At 43.9% G+C, this 21,780-nt stretch overlaps 1 protein-coding gene and 1 long non-coding RNA gene across 2 annotated transcripts; one reads left to right on the top strand and one right to left on the bottom strand.

Moving 5' to 3' along the window:
* Positions 1 to 5,646: 5,646 nt before the first annotated feature.
* Positions 5,647 to 20,561, bottom strand: LOC127979228 (NEDD8-conjugating enzyme Ubc12). Its single transcript, XM_052584561.1, has 6 exons — positions 20,148 to 20,561; positions 10,763 to 10,857; positions 9,820 to 9,858; positions 6,687 to 6,790; positions 6,383 to 6,446; positions 5,647 to 6,302 (listed from the first exon to the last, which is right to left on the bottom strand). The coding sequence occupies exons 1-6, from the start codon at positions 20,260 to 20,262 to the stop codon at positions 6,162 to 6,164; spliced, it is 558 nt and encodes a 185-aa protein (XP_052440521.1). The 5' UTR covers positions 20,263 to 20,561; the 3' UTR covers positions 5,647 to 6,161.
* Positions 6,786 to 7,405, top strand: LOC127979252 (uncharacterized). Its single transcript, XR_008158768.1, has 2 exons — positions 6,786 to 7,107; positions 7,214 to 7,405. It is a non-coding gene; the product is annotated as an uncharacterized LOC127979252 (long non-coding RNA).
* Positions 20,562 to 21,780: the final 1,219 nt, after the last annotated feature.

Here is a 21,780-nt window from a genome sequence, read left to right as displayed (position 1 = left end):
ACAATCAGATATACTTCAGTGTTTCTTTAGTTGAACACAATCAGATATACTTCAGTGTGTCTTTAGTTGAACACAATCTGATATACTTCAGTGTGTCTTTAGTTGAACACAATCAGATATACTTCAGTGTGTCTTTAGTTGAACACAATCAGATATACTTCAGTGTGTCTTTAGTTGAACACAATCAGATATACTTCAGTGTGTCTTTAGTTGAACACAATCAGATATACTTCAGTGTGTCTTTAGTTGAACACAATCAGATATACTTCAGTGTGTCTTTAGTTGAACACAATCTGATATACTTCAGTGTGTCTTTAGTTGAACACAATCAGATATACTTCAGTGTGTCTTTAGTTGAACACAATCTGATATACTTCAGTGTGTCTTTAGTTGAACACAATCTGATATACTTCAGTGTGTCTTTAGTTGAACACAATCAGATATACTTCAGTGTGTCTTTAGTTGAACACAATCAGATATACTTCAGTGTGTCTTTAGTTGAACACAATCAGATATACTTCAGTGTTTCTTTAGTTGAACACAATCAGATATACTTCAGTGTTTCTTTAGTTGAACACAATCAGATATACTTCAGTGTGTCTTTAGTTGAACACAATCTGATATACTTCAGTGTGTCTTTAGTTGAACACAATCTGATATACTTCAGTGTGTCTTTAGTTGAACACAATCAGATATACTTCAGTGTGTCTTTAGTTGAACACAATCTGATATACTTCAGTGTGTCTTTAGTTGAACACAATCTGATATACTTCAGTGTGTCTTTAGTTGAACACAATCAGATATACTTCAGTGTGTCTTTAGTTGAACACAATCTGATATACTTCAGTGTGTCTTTAGTTGAACACATCAGATATACTTCAGTGTGTCTTTAGTTGAACACAATCTGATATACTTCAGTGTGTCTTTAGTTGAACACAATCTGATATACTTCAGTGTGTCTTTAGTTGAACACAATCAGATATACTTCAGTGTTTCTTTAGTTGAACACAATCAGATATACTTCAGTGTTTCTTTAGTTGAACACAATCAGATATACTTCAGTGTTTCTTTAGTTGAACACAATCAGATATACTTCAGTGTTTCTTTAGTTGAACACAATCTGATATACTTCAGTGTGTCTTTAGTTGAACACAATCTGATATACTTCAGTGTGTCTTTAGTTGAACACAATCTGATATACTTCAGTGTGTCTTTAGTTGAACACAATCAGATATACTTCAGTGTGTCTTTAGTTGAACACAATCAGATATACTTCAGTGTTTCTTTAGTTGAACACAATCAGATATACTTCAGTGTGTCTTTAGTTGAACACAATCTGATATACTTCAGTGTGTCTTTAGTTGAACACAATCTGATATACTTCAGTGTGTCTTTAGTTGAACACAATCTGATATACTTCAGTGTGTCTTTAGTTGAACACAATCAGATATACTTCAGTGTGTCTTTAGTTGAACACAATCAGATATACTTCAGTGTTTCTTTAGTTGAACACAATCAGATATACTTCAGTGTTTCTTTAGTTGAACACAATCAGATATACTTCAGTGTTTCTTTAGTTGAACACAATCTGATATACTTCAGTGTGTCTTTAGTTGAACACAATCTGATATACTTCAGTGTGTCTTTAGTTGAACACAATCTGATATACTTCAGTGTGTCTTTAGTTGAACACAATCAGATATACTTCAGTGTTTCTTTAGTTGAACACAATCAGATATACTTCAGTGTGTCTTTAGTTGAACACAATCTGATATACTTCAGTGTGTCTTTAGTTGAACACAATCAGATATACTTCAGTGTGTCTTTAGTTGAACACAATCTGATATACTTCAGTGTGTCTTTAGTTGAACACATCAGATATACTTCAGTGTGTCTTTAGTTGAACACAATCTGATATACTTCAGTGTGTCTTTAGTTGAACACAATCTGATATACTTCAGTGTGTCTTTAGTTGAACACAATCAGATATACTTCAGTGTGTCTTTAGTTGAACACAATCTGATATACTTCAGTGTGTCTTTAGTTGAACACATCAGATATACTTCAGTGTGTCTTTAGTTGAACACAATCAGATATACTTCAGTGTTTCTTTAGTTGAACACAATCAGATATACTTCAGTGTGTCTTTAGTTGAACACAATCTGATATACTTCAGTGTGTCTTTAGTTGAACACATCAGATATACTTCAGTGTTTCTTTAGTTGAACACAATCAGATATACTTCAGTGTGTCTTTAGTTGAACACAATCTGATATACTTCAGTGTGTCTTTAGTTGAACACAATCAGATATACTTCAGTGTGTCTTTAGTTGAACACAATCTGATATACTTCAGTGTGTCTTTAGTTGAACACATCAGATATACTTCAGTGTGTCTTTAGTTGAACACAATCAGATATACTTCAGTGTTTCTTTAGTTGAACACAATCTGATATACTTCAGTGTGTCTTTAGTTGAACACAATCTGATATACTTCAGTGTGTCTTTAGTTGAACACAATCAGATATACTTCAGTGTTTCTTTAGTTGAACACAATCAGATATACTTCAGTGTTTCTTTAGTTGAACACAATCAGATATACTTCAGTGTTTCTTTAGTTGAACACAATCTGATATACTTCAGTGTGTCTTTAGTTGAACACAATCTGATATACTTCAGTGTGTCTTTAGTTGAACACAATCAGATATACTTCAGTGTGTCTTTAGTTGAACACATCAGATATACTTCAGTGTGTCTTTAGTTGAACACAATCAGATATACTTCAGTGTGTCTTTAGTTGAACACAATCAGATATACTTCAGTGTGTCTTTAGTTGAACACATCAGATATACTTCAGTGTGTCTTTAGTTGAACACAATCAGATATACTTCAGTGTGTCTTTAGTTGAACACAATCAGATATACTTCAGTGTGTCTTTAGTTGAACACAATCTGATATACTTCAGTGTGTCTTTAGTTGAACACAATCAGATATACTTCAGTGTGTCTTTAGTTGAACACAATCTGATATACTTCAGTGTGTCTTTAGTTGAACACAATCAGATATACTTCAGTGTGTCTTTAGTTGAACACAATCAGATATACTTCAGTGTGTCTTTAGTTGAACACAATCAGATATACTTCAGTGTGTCTTTAGTTGAACACAATCTGATATACTTCAGTGTGTCTTTAGTTGAACACAATCTGATATACTTCAGTGTGTCTTTAGTTGAACACAATCTGATATACTTCAGTGTGTCTTTAGTTGAACACAATCTGATATACTTCAGTGTGTCTTTAGTTGAACACAATCAGATATACTTCAGTGTGTCTTTAGTTGAACACAATCTGATATACTTCAGTGTGTCTTTAGTTGAACACAATCAGATATACTTCAGTGTGTCTTTAGTTGAACACAATCAGATATACTTCAGTGTGTCTTTAGTTGAACACAATCAGATATACTTCAGTGTGTCTTTAGTTGAACACAATCTGATATACTTCAGTGTGTCTTTAGTTGAACACAATCAGATATACTTCAGTGTGTCTTTAGTTGAACACATCAGATATACTTCAGTGTGTCTTTAGTTGAACACAATCAGATATACTTCAGTGTGTCTTTAGTTGAACACAATCTGATATACTTCAGTGTGTCTTTAGTTGAACACAATCTGATATACTTCAGTGTGTCTTTAGTTGAACACAATCAGATATACTTCAGTGTGTCTTTAGTTGAACACATCAGATATACTTCAGTGTGTCTTTAGTTGAACACAATCAGATATACTTCAGTGTGTCTTTAGTTGAACACAATCTGATATACTTCAGTGTGTCTTTAGTTGAACACAATCAGATATACTTCAGTGTGTCTTTAGTTGAACACAATCAGATATACTTCAGTGTGTCTTTAGTTGAACACATCAGATATACTTCAGTGTGTCTTTAGTTGAACACAATCAGATATACTTCAGTGTGTCTTTAGTTGAACACAATCAGATATACTTCAGTGTGTCTTTAGTTGAACACAATCAGATATACTTCAGTGTTTCTTTAGTTGAACACAATCAGATATACTTCAGTGTGTCTTTAGTTGAACACAATCTGATATACTTCAGTGTGTCTTTAGTTGAACACAATCAGATATACTTCAGTGTGTCTTTAGTTGAACACAATCTGATATACTTCAGTGTGTCTTTAGTTGAACACAATCAGATATACTTCAGTGTGTCTTTAGTTGAACACAATCAGATATACTTCAGTGTGTCTTTAGTTGAACACAATCTGATATACTTCAGTGTGTCTTTAGTTGAACACAATCAGATATACTTCAGTGTGTCTTTAGTTGAACACAATCTGATATACTTCAGTGTGTCTTTAGTTGAACACAATCAGATATACTTCAGTGTGTCTTTAGTTGAACACAATCAGATATACTTCAGTGTGTCTTTAGTTGAACACAATCTGATATACTTCAGTGTGTCTTTAGTTGAACACAATCTGATATACTTCAGTGTGTCTTTAGTTGAACACAATCTGATATACTTCAGTGTGTCTTTAGTTGAACACAATCTGATATACTTCAGTGTGTCTTTAGTTGAACACAATCAGATATACTTCAGTGTGTCTTTAGTTGAACACAATCTGATATACTTCAGTGTGTCTTTAGTTGAACACAATCAGATATACTTCAGTGTGTCTTTAGTTGAACACAATCAGATATACTTCAGTGTGTCTTTAGTTGAACACAATCAGATATACTTCAGTGTGTCTTTAGTTGAACACAATCTGATATACTTCAGTGTGTCTTTAGTTGAACACAATCAGATATACTTCAGTGTGTCTTTAGTTGAACACATCAGATATACTTCAGTGTGTCTTTAGTTGAACACAATCAGATATACTTCAGTGTGTCTTTAGTTGAACACAATCAGATATACTTCAGTGTGTCTTTAGTTGAACACAATCAGATATACTTCAGTGTGTCTTTAGTTGAACACAATCAGATATACTTCAGTGTTTCTTTAGTTGAACACAATCAGATATACTTCAGTGTGTCTTTAGTTGGACTACACAGTTAGCAGACCTTAAGTATATAGAAAAGTATGATTGCAGGCTGTTATTAGTCCATAATCATGTAACTGTAATTGTAATCAAGTTAGCATGAAAAAAATGTATTCCAAATATATCTTAACATATTTATTTTCACTAGGGATCTGGAGTAAACCTTTCATAGATCATTCAATTCTGAATGGATACACTGATGCATCAGCCCAATGAGCAGCTCCTTCTACAGCGGTCTGTGATGAAGGCTGTGTGAGACTGAACCACAGATGTCCTTCATCCGTCCTGGAGCAGGTGATGTCCCACTCCTGTGTCTGACACAGCTTCTGAGCGACGGAGGCTTTCACCTGAAGCACCTAGTGCTCTTCTCATCTGTCTGCAGATAACTCCTGGTGTCTCTGGTCCTCCTCCTGCCGTCACACCCTGAGCTTGTCTTCCAGCAGGAACATTTTAAAATGAAATATTCTCCAGAGGGTCACCCAGGTATCAGAGGTTTAGCCGGCTTCCAGAGTAAGCGTCCAGCTCAGATAAAACATGTTATTGTTGCTGCTGCTTCTTTTAAAGACAATCTGCTGTTCACACTCATCTTAAAATGTAGGCATTCAAGTCAATACTTTATTGAACATAATTCATATTGCAGTCATCGTGAACAAGTGTTATTTTTCAGTATACACAACAGAACTGTAAGACTGTACAGAAAGCCCTTCCCACCCATCCCCAGCAGGAGAACTACTCGAACATCAGGGTTCTCCTGTGGATCTGCTGGAGCTGCGGCCGGGTCAGTTCCTCAGCGCTAGCACAGTTGGTCCAGGGCCACGCTACACACGTCTGGGTTGGCGATCGTAAGAATGAGTGACTAGATGAATGTGTGTGAGTGGAGGCCGTTGGGATGAGTCCTCCAGCCTGGGTAATGAACAGGAGTGTAATGATCTGTCTCTGGGAGAGGAGGGAGAAGTTAGCAGGTCAGTCTCTGTGGGTACCAGCACACTGGCTAAATATGACTGGATTCTGTGAGCAGCGATCCCCGTCTGTGAGCGGTCAGTGCGTCTCAGCGCATGTAAACCACAGATGCTTTCTGGGACGTGAGGGCCGGCCGCGTGGACTATTTGAGGCAGCGCTCGAAGTAGGTGGCTCCCACGTATCCTCCGCGCAGCGAGCGCTGGACGTTCTGCTCGAACAGACGCCGGTTGGTCTGCAGCACCTCCGCTGCCTCCTTGTTCAGAGGATCTTCAGGATTGGGCTCCTGCGGACGACACACACACCAGCTGGAGTCAACATCTGTGCCTCAAACACACAGAAACTCACTCGAGGAGATGAACCTACCAGGAACAGATACTGGAGTCCATATATGATGGAGTTAATGGTCAACACCGGCTTCCAGTCTTCTCTGAAACACAGAGAGTGATCACACACTGCATAGTGCACTAAAGTCAGTCTGAGCCCCAAATAAATGTAGAACAGCAGCTCATGTGTGAAATGTGTGTGTGAGTACCCTGTGTTTGGTCTCTCAGAAGATATGGGTATGGACTGGATATAGTGTAGCTACACAGACATCTGCTTGTGTTGAGCACAGCGCTGACAACCTCATTACATCTGAACAGCCGGTGTGTAGGAGTGCACACTATACCTCAAAATATTGAGACAGACGTTGCCTTCGAGGTCGATGTTGGGGTGATAGACCATGGTTTCACATTTGACTTTAGGAGGGTCGTGAGGGTATCCCTGTCCCACCTGAGAGACGATAACACACACGATCAGAAGATCAAGAACTAAAGACTAGGCTGACGAACAGGTGAAAGGATGTGACTTCAGGATATTCTGAGCAGGTTTGGGTCACACTTTAGAGCTGTGTATGTGACTTACTGCAGGACTGATACGAGTTACTGAAGAACTAACACAGATTCTTCATTAACTCTTCACTCACACTGTTAACTGTGTGTTAACTGATCCGTGTGTTAAGTAACAGTTAGCTAAGGTTCAAGAAATATAACTATGAAGTATCTAGTACTGAAAAGTTATACACAAATAATCACTATAATGATCCTGCTGTGGCCCACAAATCAAGTACTAGAGTAAAAGTACAGATACCCCAGTAAAATATACCTCCAGTGAAGTTATGAGTAGAGCTGTTCGTTTTCAGTTACTTGAGTAAAGGACAAGTATAAAGTACTACTACAGTAACAACTCTGTTACAGTCCACTTATTAGCCTTTTAATGGAAATGAAATATGCATTTAGTTTTCTTCTAAACGTTTAACTTTTGATTGTAAAATGTTTGTTAAAGTAGTTAAAATGTGGGCAGTATGCGTGTTAAAACCGAATAAAATATGCTGTATTAAGAAATGTTCTCATCTGAGCTGAAGTTGTGTCGTGTATTTTACAGAGTTTGATTACTTTGATAGGTTTAGAGTATGTCAGAATGATGTAGTAATTATTATTTACTTCACTTCAGAATACTGTCTCGGGTTTGAAATCAGATTAATAGAACAATTATTGATGCTTCAGAATAGGTCTTGCAGAATCATTTGATAACTCTTTATTAATTACTGTATTTTCACTTTCCCTCAATCCTTGCCCTACACAGAGGAATATAATGAATGGTAATGTGGTATATACTGAGGAGGACACATACAGTACTGTATATAAGATATAAAAGAGCTAAGGTAAGTTATCACAAGACACTGGAGCGGTGCTGGGCTCCTGATTTCTCACAAAACACAACCACAGACCAATTCACTACACACACAAAACCTCTGGAAAACTAATCCTTTTTCACACTACTACTACTACTGCTAATAACATGTATACTGTATGAAGGGTCACAATTCAATCTTATTGTGTATAAATGTTCATTAGTAAAAACCTGATTCCAAAAAAGATGGGACACTTTACAAATTGTGAGTTAAAAAGTAATGGAATAATTTACAAATCTCATGAACTTATATTTTATTCACAGTAGAATATAGATAACATCAAATGTTGAAAATGAGACATTCTGAAATGTCAAAAGTTGGGACAGATAACAATAAGAGGCCAGAAAAGTTAAATGTACATATAAGGAACAGTTGGAGGTCAATTGGGAACATGATTGGGTATAAAAGAGCTTCTCAGAGTGACAGTGTCTCTCAGAAGTCAAGATGGGCAGAGGATCACCAATTCCCCCAATGCTGCGGCGAACAATACTAGAGCAATATCAGAAAGAGTTTCTCAGAGACAAATTGCAGAGTTTGATATCATCATCTACAGTGCATAATATCATCCAAATACTCAGAGAATCTGGAACAATCTCTGTGCGTAAGGGTCAAAGCAGGAAAACCAGACTGTATGCCCGTGATCTTCAGCTCTTAGACGGCACTGCATCACATACAGGAATGATACTGTAATGGAGATCACAATATGGGCTCAGGAATACTTCCAGAAAACACTGTCTGTGAACACAATCCACCGTGCCATTCGCCGTTACCAGCTAAAACTCTATAGGTCAAAAAAGAAGCCATATCTAAACATGATCCAGAAGCGCAGGTGTTTTCTCTGGGCCAAGGCTCATTTAAAATGGACTGTGGCAAAGTGGAAAACTGTTCTGTGGTCAGACAAATCAAAATCTGAAGTTCTTTTAGGAAAACTGGGACACTGTCATCCGGACTAAAGAGGACAAGGACAACCCAGGTTGTTATCAGCGCTCAGTTCCTGCATCTCTGATGGTATGGGGTTGCATGAGTGCGTGTGGCATGGGCAGCTTACACATCTGGAAAGATGAGCTCCATCAATGCTGGAAGATATATCCAAGTTCTAGAACAACATATGCTCCCATCCAGACGTCGTCTCTTTCAGGGAAGACCTTGCATTTTCCATCATGACAATGCCAGACACATACTGCATCAATTACAACACCATGGCTGTGTAGAAGAAGGATCCGGGTACTGAAATGACCAGCCTGCAGTCCAGATCTTTCACCCAGAGAAAACATTTGGTGCATCATAAAGAGGAAGATGTGACAGAGAAGACCTAAGACAGTTGAGCAACTAGAAGCCTGTATTAGACAAGAATAGGACAACATTTCTATTCCTAAACTTGATCAACTTGTCTCCTCAGTCCCCAGACGGTTGCAGACTGTTAGAAAAAGAAGAGGGGATGCCACACAGTGCTAAACATGGCCTGGTTCCAACTGTGTTGAGATGTGTTGATGCCATGACATTTAAAATCAACTTATTTTTCCCTTAAAATTATACATTTTCTCATTTTAAACATTTGATATGTCATCTATGTTGTATTCTGAATAAAATATTGACATTTGAAACTTCCACATCATTGCATTCAGTTTTTATTCACAATTTGTACAGTGTCCCAACTTTTATTAAATCGGGTTTGTAGTTACTTCATAGTTATTTTTCTTGAACCCTGAATGACAGAATACATTAGTTATTGATTAGCTAACTAATACTTAACACAATCATGAAACTATTTAACATACTGATTAGTAAACACATCTTCCTTAGTTAACAGTAGTGAGTGAAGTGTTACTGAAGAATCTCTGTTAGTTCTTCAGTAAGAAGCAGTGTTAGCCAGGGTTCAGCTTGTGTGTGTTTTCCTGATCTGACTGAAGACTTTCCCCAGGCTTCTTCTGAGTACACTACACACTCACACACACACACACACACACACACACACACACACACACACACACACACACTCACACACACACACACACAGTTCCCAAGCTCTCTCTCATTAGATGTCCACAGACCCAGAGGTGCTGTTTACCTTAAAACTGAAGACAAATTTCCCACCTTTATAGAAACCCTGCAGAAGAAGAAGAGAGAAGCTGATAAATGAACTACATCAGAGAGAGCCGCAGCACAGATCACAAGAGACTCAAAGATAGCAGATATCACAGAAGACTGCTGCTGAAAAACTGGATTAAGAGCTGCACGCTTCTGATAAACACCAGGGCTGGCTCTCAATCAACTCCTTCCATTCCATTTTCAATTAGCATTCTCCATTCAACTCAATCAATATAGATATAATACAAAACATTAGGAGCCAACCTGTGCATTAAACTCTCTTATCTTAGATACACTTGGGTACATTAAAACAGAACCCATCTGATATATCTAAGATAAGATAATCATACAAAAAAAAGAAATCAACCACATATTTAAAAACGATTACCGTATTTTTCGGACTATAAGTCGCACCTGAGTATAAGTCGCTTCAGTCCAAAAATACATCATGATGAGGAAAAAACATATATAAGTCGCACTGGACTACAAGTTGCATTTATTCAGAACCAAGAGGTCACATGACCGTCTCCAGCCTCGAGAGGGCGCTCTATGTGTTCAGTGTAGACTACAGGAGCACTGAGTAGCACAGAGCGCCCTCTGGCGGCTGGAGACGGTATTCATTTGTCTTAGTTCATGTCAAATTAATTTAGATAAATAAATCACACCTGACTATAAGTTGCAGGACCAGCCAAACTATGAAAAAAAGTGCGACTTATAGTCCGGAAAATATGGTAATCAAAATGTTTTTTTGTTTTTTTATCCAGCCCTAATAAACATGTCTTTTGATAAGAGCTGTAGTTTTCTGGCCTTTCTGAAGGGAGAATAAATCAGACAACGAAACCAAATGTGCTGGGACTTGACTGATGCTTCAGAATGAAGGCTAGCGTCTGACTGTGGTGTTCAGCTCTGGGTTCAGTGCTCACCTCGTCCGGGGAGATGAGGAGCTTGAAGCTGAGCAGGTCGTCCTGGTCGGGGAACACCATCTCACACGTCTTCGGCAGGTTCAGCTCGTTGATGTCTGACACACAGAAACAGCAGCAGCATTACTTCAGCTTCCACACACACACGTGATGCTATGAAGGTTTAGTTATGACCGTTCGGCCCGGAGACACAACCCTTGACTGACAGTGGGATTTCTGCTCTGTACATAGACTGATTTAAGTGCCTTTTTATAGGATTTCTGTGAGCCGCAGAAGCCCTGATTATAGATATGTTCCTCATGTTTCAAATCAGTCCACTTCCCGTGCATTCACATTGCCGCGGAGGTGTTGGATGGCCATGATCGTGATAGAGAAGATGTGTTAGCATGCATGTTTATAGAAGAGTGAATCTGACAGGTATGCTGTGGTTCAACTGAGTACTGCAGTACAAATGGAGAATAGTGAGCGCTGTTTCCCATGAATGCTGGGGATGTTATGCAGTGTTTTCCAGCACCTGGCAACCCGGGGTGTAGAGACACTATTGGGTGAGGAGTCAGTGGGCGGAGTCACAGACCACACCACACACAGAGCTTCAGCACTCAACACACATCTCAGCAGAGTAATGATGCAGAAAACCTCTGAACCTATCTGCACGTGTGCTTTAGTACAGGCACAAACTCACAACACCTTTAAACAACATTAATCAATGACCATCTGGACCAACTGATCAATAATTCACATTCAGAATGCTAAACAACTGCTACTTTGACTCTTTCCTGATAAAAACTGTGAAAGTGTTTCATTAAAGCTCCCTAAACACTGTAAAATGTTAAACCACAGCCACACCGTTATTAAATGTCCTGAATTAAGAAATGAACTCTGATTGAGGGAAGTAAAGTCTTGACATCTGGCAACCGTGATGCTTGTTACTAATACAGAACTACAAATGCAAATAGCAACTAAAAATTTACATCTTCAGGATTTTTCCTGAACATTTTCCAACTAACTTTCTCAGTTGGCTGCACGAGCACATATTTTATAATCTTTTTTTGCGCTACAACATGAGATTAATCGATGCGTGTGTTATCATGGTTTATAGTTAGTTACTGGAAACAACAGTGGTTAACAAGCTGGGCTTTAGGGGCTTTCACTTTCAATTTCATAATCTGTCACTTTTTACAAGACGAGATAATTGTCTATTTTGCTTACATACACCTTTTACTTTTTAAGACTAAAACAAAAGAGAGATTCATTGTTATTCTTAATTAAAAAGCACAACAATCAAACAATGACAGACTAACTTAAAAACAAGGTTTATTCACAAAACAAATAAGATGGAGCACTGCATACACCACATGCTGTATTATAGACTCACTAATGACAAAACGCTTAGAAACCACGAGGACTAAATAAATCAGAGAGAGCCTGCAAGGCGTAACGTGAGGGAAACAGCAAAGATAACACGCTTTATTAAAGGAAAACAAGAAGAAAAGTCCCACTAAACCTGCTGTTGGTGATGGTGCTCTCTGGTCTTTAACTTGAAAACCCTCTGAGTGCTGAGGCTCTGTGTCTCATGCTTTCAGCCTCGTCGGCCATGTTTCTTCTCATATACAACAGAAATGGCACAAGGAAGATACTCGAGCAAACAGCTGGAGCTTTCAAACAGAGAAGAACTTAAGACTGCAGCTTTACACGGACAGTTCACCCAAAAATGTTGTTTTCTTATGCTGAACATAGAAGATATTCGAAGACTGCTGGGAATCTGTTCCTCATTCAATGTCTATTCCACTCAAATGATAACGCCTCTAAAAGCACAGAAAAAGAGGTGTTTCTGACATGAATCCTGTTATTTTCTGGTTTATATGAAGAGGCCGTGGTTCACACAAACACTGAGCTCATCGTGCAGCAGGTCAGTGGTGTGTGTGTGGTGTGTGTAAATCTGTTGATGTAAAGCGAACAGTCAAACAGTCGGTGTTGGCATTGACTTCCATAGTATGTTTTTATTCCTGCTATGAAAGAGAAGGTCAACCACCAACTGTTTGATTACCAGCAACCTTCAAAATATATTCTATGTTCAACAAAAGAAAGCAACTCATACAGGTTTGAAACGACATGACGGTATGATTGTCCCATTTAATGACTTGTTAACTACTTAATTTAGTTGTCCCTAAACGCACATTCAGAAGGAGTATCAGGAGTATCAGAGACGACGGAGCTTTACGAGTAAACCTACGCTTCAGAAACACGCTCTATTTACACCACACACACACCACTGACCTGCTGCACGATGAGCTCAGTGTTTGTGTGAACCACGACCTCTTTATATAAACCAGAAAATAACAGGATTCATGTCAGAAACACCTGGGTTTCTGTACTTCTAGAGGCATTAACATTTGAGTGGAATAGACATTGAATGAGGAACAGAAATCTCTGATGTCTTATTAAAACGCCCTCAATTTGTGTTGTGAAGATAGACGAAAGGTAGAGTCAATGCAGACAGAGTGGTCATTTTTAGGGTGACTGTAATGTTAGAGTCAGTGGTGAGCAGGTTTGCTCCAGTCGTGTCTTCACTGAACTGTCAGGAGTCCAGTACATGAACAAGTCAACAGACCTCCCTCACAGAAGCCCACATGGTTCTGGGCCTGACTCCGAGCACAACTATCCGGGTGTGACTCCAAACACACATCTGTCCGGGTGTGACTCCGAACACATCTGTCCAGCCGTGACTCCGAACACACATCTGTCCGGGCGTGACTCCGAACACATCTGTCCAGCCGTGACTCCGAACACACATCTGTCCGGGCGTGACTCCGAACACACATCTGTCCGGGTGTGACTCTAAACACACATCTGTCCAGGCGTGACTCCGAACACACATCTGTGGGGGCGTGACTCCGAACACACATCTGTCCGGGCGTGGATCCAAACACACATCTGTCCGGGCCTGACTCCGAACACACATCTGTCCGGGTGTGACTCCGAACACATCTGTCCAGCCGTGACTCCGAACACACATCTGTCCGGGCGTGACTCCGAACACACATCTGTCCGGGTGTGACTCTAAACACACATCTGTCCAGGCGTGACTCCGAACACACATCTGTGGGGGCGTGACTCCGAACACACATCTGTCCGGGCGTGGATCCGAACACACATCTGTCCGGGCCTGACTCCGACACACCACTGACCTGCGTGACTCCGAACACACATCTGTCCGTGCATGGCTCCGAACACACATCTGTCCGGGCGTGACTCCGAACACACATCTGTGTGGGAGTGACTCCGAACACACATCTGTGCGGGTGTGACTCCGAACACATCTGTCCAGCCGTGACTCCGAACACACATCTGTCCGGGGGTGATCCGAACACACATCTGTCCGTGCGTGGCTCCGAACACACATCTGTCCGGGCGTGACTCCGAACACACATCTGTCCGTGCATGGCTCCGAACACACATCTGTCCGGGCGTGACTCCGAACACACATCTGTGTGGGAGTGACTCCGAACACACATCTGTCCGGGTGTGACTCCGAACACATCTGTCCAGCCGTGACTCCGAACACACATCTGTCCGGGCGTGACTCCGAACACACATCTGTCCGGGTGTGACTCTAAACACACATCTGTCCGGGCGTGGATCCGAACACACATCTGTCCGGGCCTGACTCCGAACACACATCTGTCCGGGTGTGACTCCGAACACATCTGTCCAGCCGTGACTCCGAACACACATCTGTCCAGCCGTGACTCCGAACACACATCTGTCCGGGCGTGGATCCGAACACACATCTGTCCGGGCCTGACTCCAAACACACATCTGTCCGGGTGTGACTCCGAACACATCTGTCCAGCCGTGACTCCGAACACACATCTGTCCGGGCGTGACTCCGAACACACATCTGTCCGGGTGTGACTCTAAACACACATCTGTCCAGGCGTGACTCCGAACACACATCTGTCCGGGCGTGACTCCGAACACACATCTGTGTGGGAGTGACTCCGAACACACATCTGTCCGGGTGTGACTCCGAACACATCTGTCCAGCCGTGACTCCGAACACACATCTGTCCGGGCGTGACTCCGAACACACATCTGTCCGGGTGTGACTCTAAACACACATCTGTCCGGGCGTGGATCCGAACACATATCTGTCCGGGCCTGACTCCGAACACACATCTGTCCGGGTGTGACTCCGAACACATCTGTCCAGCCGTGACTCCGAACACACATCTGTCCAGCCGTGACTCCGAACACACATCTGTCCGGGCGTGGATCCGAACACACATCTGTCCGGGCCTGACTCCAAACACACATCTGTCCGGGTGTGACTCCGAACACATCTGTCCAGCCGTGACTCCGAACACACATCTGTCCGGGCGTGACTCCTAACACACATCTGTCCGGGTGTGACTCTAAACACACATCTGTCCAGGCGTGACTCCGAACACACATCTGTCCGGGCGTGGATCCGAACACACATCTGTCCGTGCGTGGCTCCGAACACACATCTGTCCGTGCATGGCTCCGAACACACATCTGTCCGGGCGTGGATCCGAACACACATCTGTCCGTGCGTGGCTCCGAACACACATCTGTCCGGGCGTGACTCCGAACACACATCTGTCCGTGCATGGCTCCGAACACACATCTGTCCGGGCGTGACTCCGAACACACATCTGTGTGGGAGTGACTCCGAACACACATCTGTGCGGGCGTGACTCCGAACACACATCTGTCCGGGCGTGACTCCGAACACACATCTGTCCGTGCGTGGATCCGAACACACATCTGTGCGGGCGTGACTCCGAACACACATCTGTGCGGGCGTGACTCCGAACACACATCTGTCCGTGCGTGGATCCGAACACACATCTGTCCGGGCGTGGCTCCGAACACACATCTGTCCGGGCGTGACTCCGAACACACATCTGTCCGGGCGTGACTCCGAACACACATCTGTCCGGGCGTGACTCCGAACACACATCTGTCCGGGCGTGACTCCGAACACACATCTGTCCGTGCGTGGATCCGAACACACATCTGTCCGTGCGTGGCTCCGAACACACATCTGTCCGGGCGTGACTCCGAACACACATCTGTCCGGGCGTGACTCCGAACACACATCTGTCCGGGCGTGACTCCGAACACACATCTGTGCGGGAGTGACTCCGAACACACATCTGTGCGGGCGTGACTCCGAACACACATCTGTCCGGGCGTGACTCCGAACACACATCTGTGCGGGCGTGACTCCGAACACAAATCTGTCCGGGCGTGACTCCGAACACACATCTGTGCGGGCGTGACTCCGAACACAAATCTGTCCGGGCGTGACTCCGAACACAAATCTGTCCGGGCGTGACTCCGAACACACATCTGTGCGGGCGTGACTCCGAACACACATCTGTCTGGGCGTGACTCCGAACACACATCTGTGCGGGCGTGACTCCGAACACACATCTGTGCGGGCGTGACTCCGAACACATCTGTGCGGGCGTGACTCCGAACACACATCTGTCCGTGCATGGCTCCGAACACACATCTGTGCGGGCGTGACTCCGAACACACATCTGTCCGGGCGTGACTCCGAACACACATCTGTCCGTGCATGGCTCCGAACACACATCTGTGCGGGAGTGACTCCGAACACACATCTGTGCGGGCGTGACTCCGAACACACATCTGTCCCGGCGTGACTCCGAACACAAATCTGTCCGGGCGTGACTCCGAACACAAATCTGTCCGGGCGTGACTCCGAACACACATCTGTGCGGGCATGACTCCGAACACACATCTGTGCGGGCGTGACTCCGAACACACATCTGTCGGGGCGTGACTCCGAACACACATCTGTCTGGGCGTGACTTCGAACACACATCTGTCCGGGCGTGACTCCGAACACACATCTGTCCGGGCGTGACTCCAAACACACATCTGTGCGGGCGTGACTCCGAACACACATCTGTGCGGGCGTGACTCCGAACACACATCTGTCCGGGCGTGACTCCGAACACACATCTGTCCGGGCGTGACTCCGAACACAAATCTGTCCGGGCGTGACTCCGAACACACATCTGTGCGGGCGTGACTCCGAACACAAATCTGTCCGGGCGTGACTCCGAACACAAATCTGTCCGGGCGTGACTCCGAACACACATCTGTGCGGGCGTGACTCCGAACACATCTGTCCGGGCGTGACTCCGAACACAAATCTGTCCGGGCGTGACTCCGAACACACATCTGTGCGGGCGTGACTCCGAACACACATCTGTCTGGGCGTGACTCCGAACACACATCTGTGCGGGCGTGACTCCGAACACACATCTGTGCGGGCGTGACTCCGAACACACATCTGTCGGGGCGTGACTCCGAACACACATCTGTCTGGGCGTGACTCCGAACACACATCTGTCCGGGCGTGACTCCGAACACACATCTGTCCGGGCGTGACTCCGAACACACATCTGTCCGGGCGTGACTCCGAACACACATCTGTCCGGGCGTGACTCCGAACACACATCTGTCCGGGCGTGACTCCGAACACACATCTGTCCGGGCGTGACTCCGAACACACATCTGTGCGGGCGTGACTCCGAACACACATCTGTGCGGGCGTGACTCCGAACACACATCTGTCCGGGCGTGACTCCGAACACACATCTGTCCGGGCGTGACTCCGAACACAAATCTGTCCGGGCGTGACTCCGAACACACATCTGTGCGGGCGTGACTCCGAACACAAATCTGTCCGGGCGTGACTCCGAACACAAATCTGTCCGGGCGTGACTCCGAACACACATCTGTGCGGGCGTGACTCCGAACACATCTGTCCGGGCGTGACTCCGAACACAAATCTGTCCGGGCGTGACTCCGAACACACATCTGTGCGGGCGTGACTCCGAACACACATCTGTCTGGGCGTGACTCCGAACACACATCTGTGCGGGCGTGACTCCGAACACACATCTGTGCGGGCGTGACTCCGAACACACATCTGTCGGGGCGTGACTCCGAACACACATCTGTCTGGGCGTGACTCCGAACACACATCTGTCCGGGCGTGACTCCGAACACACATCTGTCCGGGCGTGACTCCGAACACACATCTGTCCGGGCGTGACTCCGAACACACATCTGTGCGGGCGTGACTCCGAACACACATCTGTGCGGGCGTGTCTCCGAACACACATCTGTCGGGGCGTGACTCCGAACACACATCTGTCCGGGCGTGACTCCGAACACACATCTGTGCGGGCGTGACTCCGAACACACATCTGTCCGGGCGTGACTCCGAACACACATCTGTCCGGGCGTGACTTCGAACACACATCTGTCCGGGCGTGACTCCGAACACACATCTGTCCGGGCGTGACTCCGAAAACACATCTGTCCGGGCGTGACTCCGAACACACATCTGTGCGGGCGTGACTCCGAACACACATCTGTGCGGGCGTGACTCCGAACACACATCTGTGCGGGCGTGACTCCGAACACACATCTGTCCGGGCGTGACTCCGAACACACATCTGTCCGGGCGTGACTCCGAACACACATCTGTCCGGGCGTGACTCCGAACACACATCTGTGCGGGCGTGACTCCGAACACACATCTGTGCGGGCGTGTCTCCGAACACACATCTGTCGGGGCGTGACTCCGAACACACATCTGTCGGGGCGTGACTCCGAACACACATCTGTCCGGGCGTGACTCCGAACACACATCTGTCCGTGCGTGACACCGAACACACATCTGTGCGGGCGTGACTCCGAACACACATCTGTCCGGGCCTGACTTCGAACACACATCTGTCCGGGCCTGACTTCGAACACACATCTGTCCGGGCGTCACTCCGAACACACATCTGTCCGGGCGTGACTCCGAACACACATCTGTCGGGGCGTGACTCCAAACACACATCTGTGCGGGCATGACTCCGAACACACATCTGTCCGGGCCTGACTTCGAACACACATCTGTCCGGGCCTGACTCCGAACACATCAGTCCGGGCGTGACTTCGAACACACATCTGTCCGGGCGTCACTCCAAACACACATCTGTCCGTGCGTGACTCCGAACACACATCTGTCCGGGCGTGACTCCGAACACACATCTGTGCGGGCGTGACTCCGAACACAAATCTGTCCGGGCGTGACTCCGAACACACATCTGTCCGGGCGTGACTCCGAACACACATCTGTGCGGGCGTGACTCCGAACACACGTCTGTCGGGGCGTGACTCCGAACACACGTCTGTCCGGGCGTGACTCCGAACACACGTCTGTCCGGGCGTGACTCCGAACACACATCTGTCCGGGCGTGACTCCGAACACACATCTGTCGGGGCGTGACTCCGAACACACATCTGTCCGGGCGTGACTCCGAACACACATCTGTCCGGGCGTGACTCCGAACACACATCTGTCGGGGCGTGACTCCGAACACACATCTGTCCGGGCGTGACTCCGAACACACATCTGTCCGGGCGTGACTCCGAACACACATCTGTCGGGGCGTGACTCCGAACACACATCTGTCCGGGCGTGACTCCGAACACACATCTGTCCGGGCGTGACTCCGAACACACGTCTGTCGGGGCGTGACTCCGAACACACGTCTGTCCGGGCGTGACTCCGAACACACGTCTGTCCGGGCGTGACTCCGAACACACATCTGTCCGGGCGTGACTCCGAACACACATCTGTCGGGGCGTGACTCCGAACACACATCTGTCCGGGCGTGACTCCGAACACACATCTGTCCGGGCGTGACTCCGAACACACATCTGTCGGGGCGTGACTCCGAACACACATCTGTCCGGGCGTGACTCCGAACACACATCTGTCCGGGCGTGACTCCGAACACACATCTGTCCGGGCGTGACTCCGAACACACATCTGTCGGGGCGTGACTCCGAACACACATCTGTCCGGGCGTGACTCCGAACACACATCTGTCCGGGCGTGACTCCGAACACACATCTGTCCGGGCGTGACTCCGAACACACATCTGTCTTGATGGGCTGAGATCTGATACTCTAGGCCTCAATGTTATGACTGAGAATGAAGCTCGTTAGTTTGCTCTGACAGAAAACCAGCGTTTCTCCCGTGATGTGTGACTTTAGACAGGAGCTTCACTCTCTGCGACTGCTCTGAAGTCTCCAAACATCGAGTATATAATAACAATAAAACAGCGCAGTCTAACTAAAGAGTGCGCTCAAATATGTTAGCTAGCTCGGCGGCTAATGCTATTTTCGCTGTCCTCCTTCACTCCTCATCGTTTCGAGAAGATGTCTGTAAACGGTGTGTCCTGAGAGCCCGAGCGAGCTGCAGTGTGTGTGTGTGTGTGTGTGTGTGTGTGATAGAGAGATGAATACAGGCTCGTACCCTTCTGTATCCGCAGCTGGGCCGCGCTCGCCTTCTTCCCGCCGGCTCCGGCTCGCGCTCCTCCCGCAGACTCCTCGTCCTTCTTCTGCTGCTTCAGCGAGAAAAGCTTGATCATCTTCGCTCTGTTCTGCGCTAACACACGCCTGAGCCCGTCTGGCCGGATCCGACGACACTGCTGTGTTTACAGAGACTGTGCGGATGAGGGACGTGTTTCACAGCCGCCGTAGAGGAGCCGCTGTGTGTGTGTGTGTGTGTGTGTGTGTGTGTGTGTGTGTGTGTGTGTTAGCTGCTAATGCTAGTCATCTGACTCCGCTCACACTTACTCAAACTCTGCTTCGATACCTTGCTTACTGTTGTTATTATTATTAGGATTATTATTGCTGCTGCTGTCTGTGTTGATTTGAAAGCACGAGTGCTGTCAAACGATTAATCGCATCCAAAATAAAAGTTTTTGTTTACATAATATGTGTGTTCTGTGTATATTATATACAATTTATATATATATATATATATATATATATATATATATATATATATATATATATATATATATATATATATATATATTTACATGTATATACACTTATATTCTTGTTTTTTTATATTATATATAAATATATTTAATATCAAAAAAATATTCAAAGTTAAACAAAAATAATAAATATATTATTATTATATATGTTTATATGTACATAAACATACACAGTATGCACAGTACAGACCAAAAGTTTGGAAACATGACTATTTTTTATGTTTTTGAAAGAAGTTTCTTCTGTTCATCAAGCCTGCATTTATTTGATCAAAAATACAGAAAAAAACAATAATATTGTGAAATATTATTACAACTTAAAATAATAGTTTTCTATTTGAATATACTTTAAAAATAATTTGTTCCTGTGAAGCAAAGCTGAATTTTCAGCATCATTCCTCCAGCTTCAGTGTCACATGTAACATCAGTCGATCACATGATCATTTAGAAATCATTCTAATATTCTGATTTATTATGAGTGTTGGAAACAGTTCTGCTGTCTAATACATTTGATCAATAAAAGGGTAAAAAGAACTGCATTTATTCAAAATAAAAAAACATTTCTAATAATATATTCTAATAATATATTTTCTTTACTATCACTTTTTATCAATTTAACACATCCTTGCTGAATAAAAGTATTGACTTTATGAAAAAAGGGAAGAAAAATAATTATTGACCCCAAATTACTGACCAGTAGTGTATATTGTTATTACAAAATATTTATATTTTAAAAATATAGCTTCTTCTCTTTTTTTTTTTTTTTACTTTTTATTCATCAAAGTATCCTAAAAAAGTATCAGATGTTCTGAAAAAATATGAAGCAGCAGAACTGTGTCCAGCTTTGATAATGAATCATCATATTAGAATGATTTCTAAAGGATCATGTGATAATGATCCTAAAAATTCAGCTTTGCATCTCAGAAATAAATGATCATTTAAAGTATAATAAATTTAAAAACAATTATTTTAAATTGTAACACTATATCACAATATTAATTTTTTTTCTGTATTTTTGATCAAATAAATGCAGGCTTGATGAGCAGAAGAAACTTCTTTCAAAAACATTAAAAATAGTAATGTTTCCAAACTTTTGGTCTGTAC

The sequence above is a fragment of the Carassius gibelio genome, chromosome B19, assembly GCF_023724105.1.
Source record: "Carassius gibelio isolate Cgi1373 ecotype wild population from Czech Republic chromosome B19, carGib1.2-hapl.c, whole genome shotgun sequence".
Taxonomy (NCBI): domain Eukaryota; kingdom Metazoa; phylum Chordata; class Actinopteri; order Cypriniformes; family Cyprinidae; genus Carassius; species Carassius gibelio.
Note: the sequence above shows the minus strand (reverse complement) of the source record. Positions and strands in the feature narration are given on the sequence as shown.

What these genes read in the sequence shown, in the direction of transcription:
- LOC127979228 (XM_052584561.1), bottom strand. Translation starts at nt 20,262, where the DNA reads ATGATCAAGCTTTTCTCGCTGAAGCAGCAGAAGAAGGACGAGGAGTCT. An exon ending in AATTTGTCTTCAGTTTTAAG is followed by an intron (nt 6,791 to 9,819) that starts GTAAACAGCACC and finishes ATCGTCTCTCAG; the next exon opens with GTGGGACAGGGATACCCTCA. An exon ending in GTCTGTCTCAATATTTTGAG is followed by an intron (nt 6,447 to 6,686) that starts GTATAGTGTGCA and finishes TCTGTGTTTCAG; the next exon opens with AGAAGACTGGAAGCCGGTGT.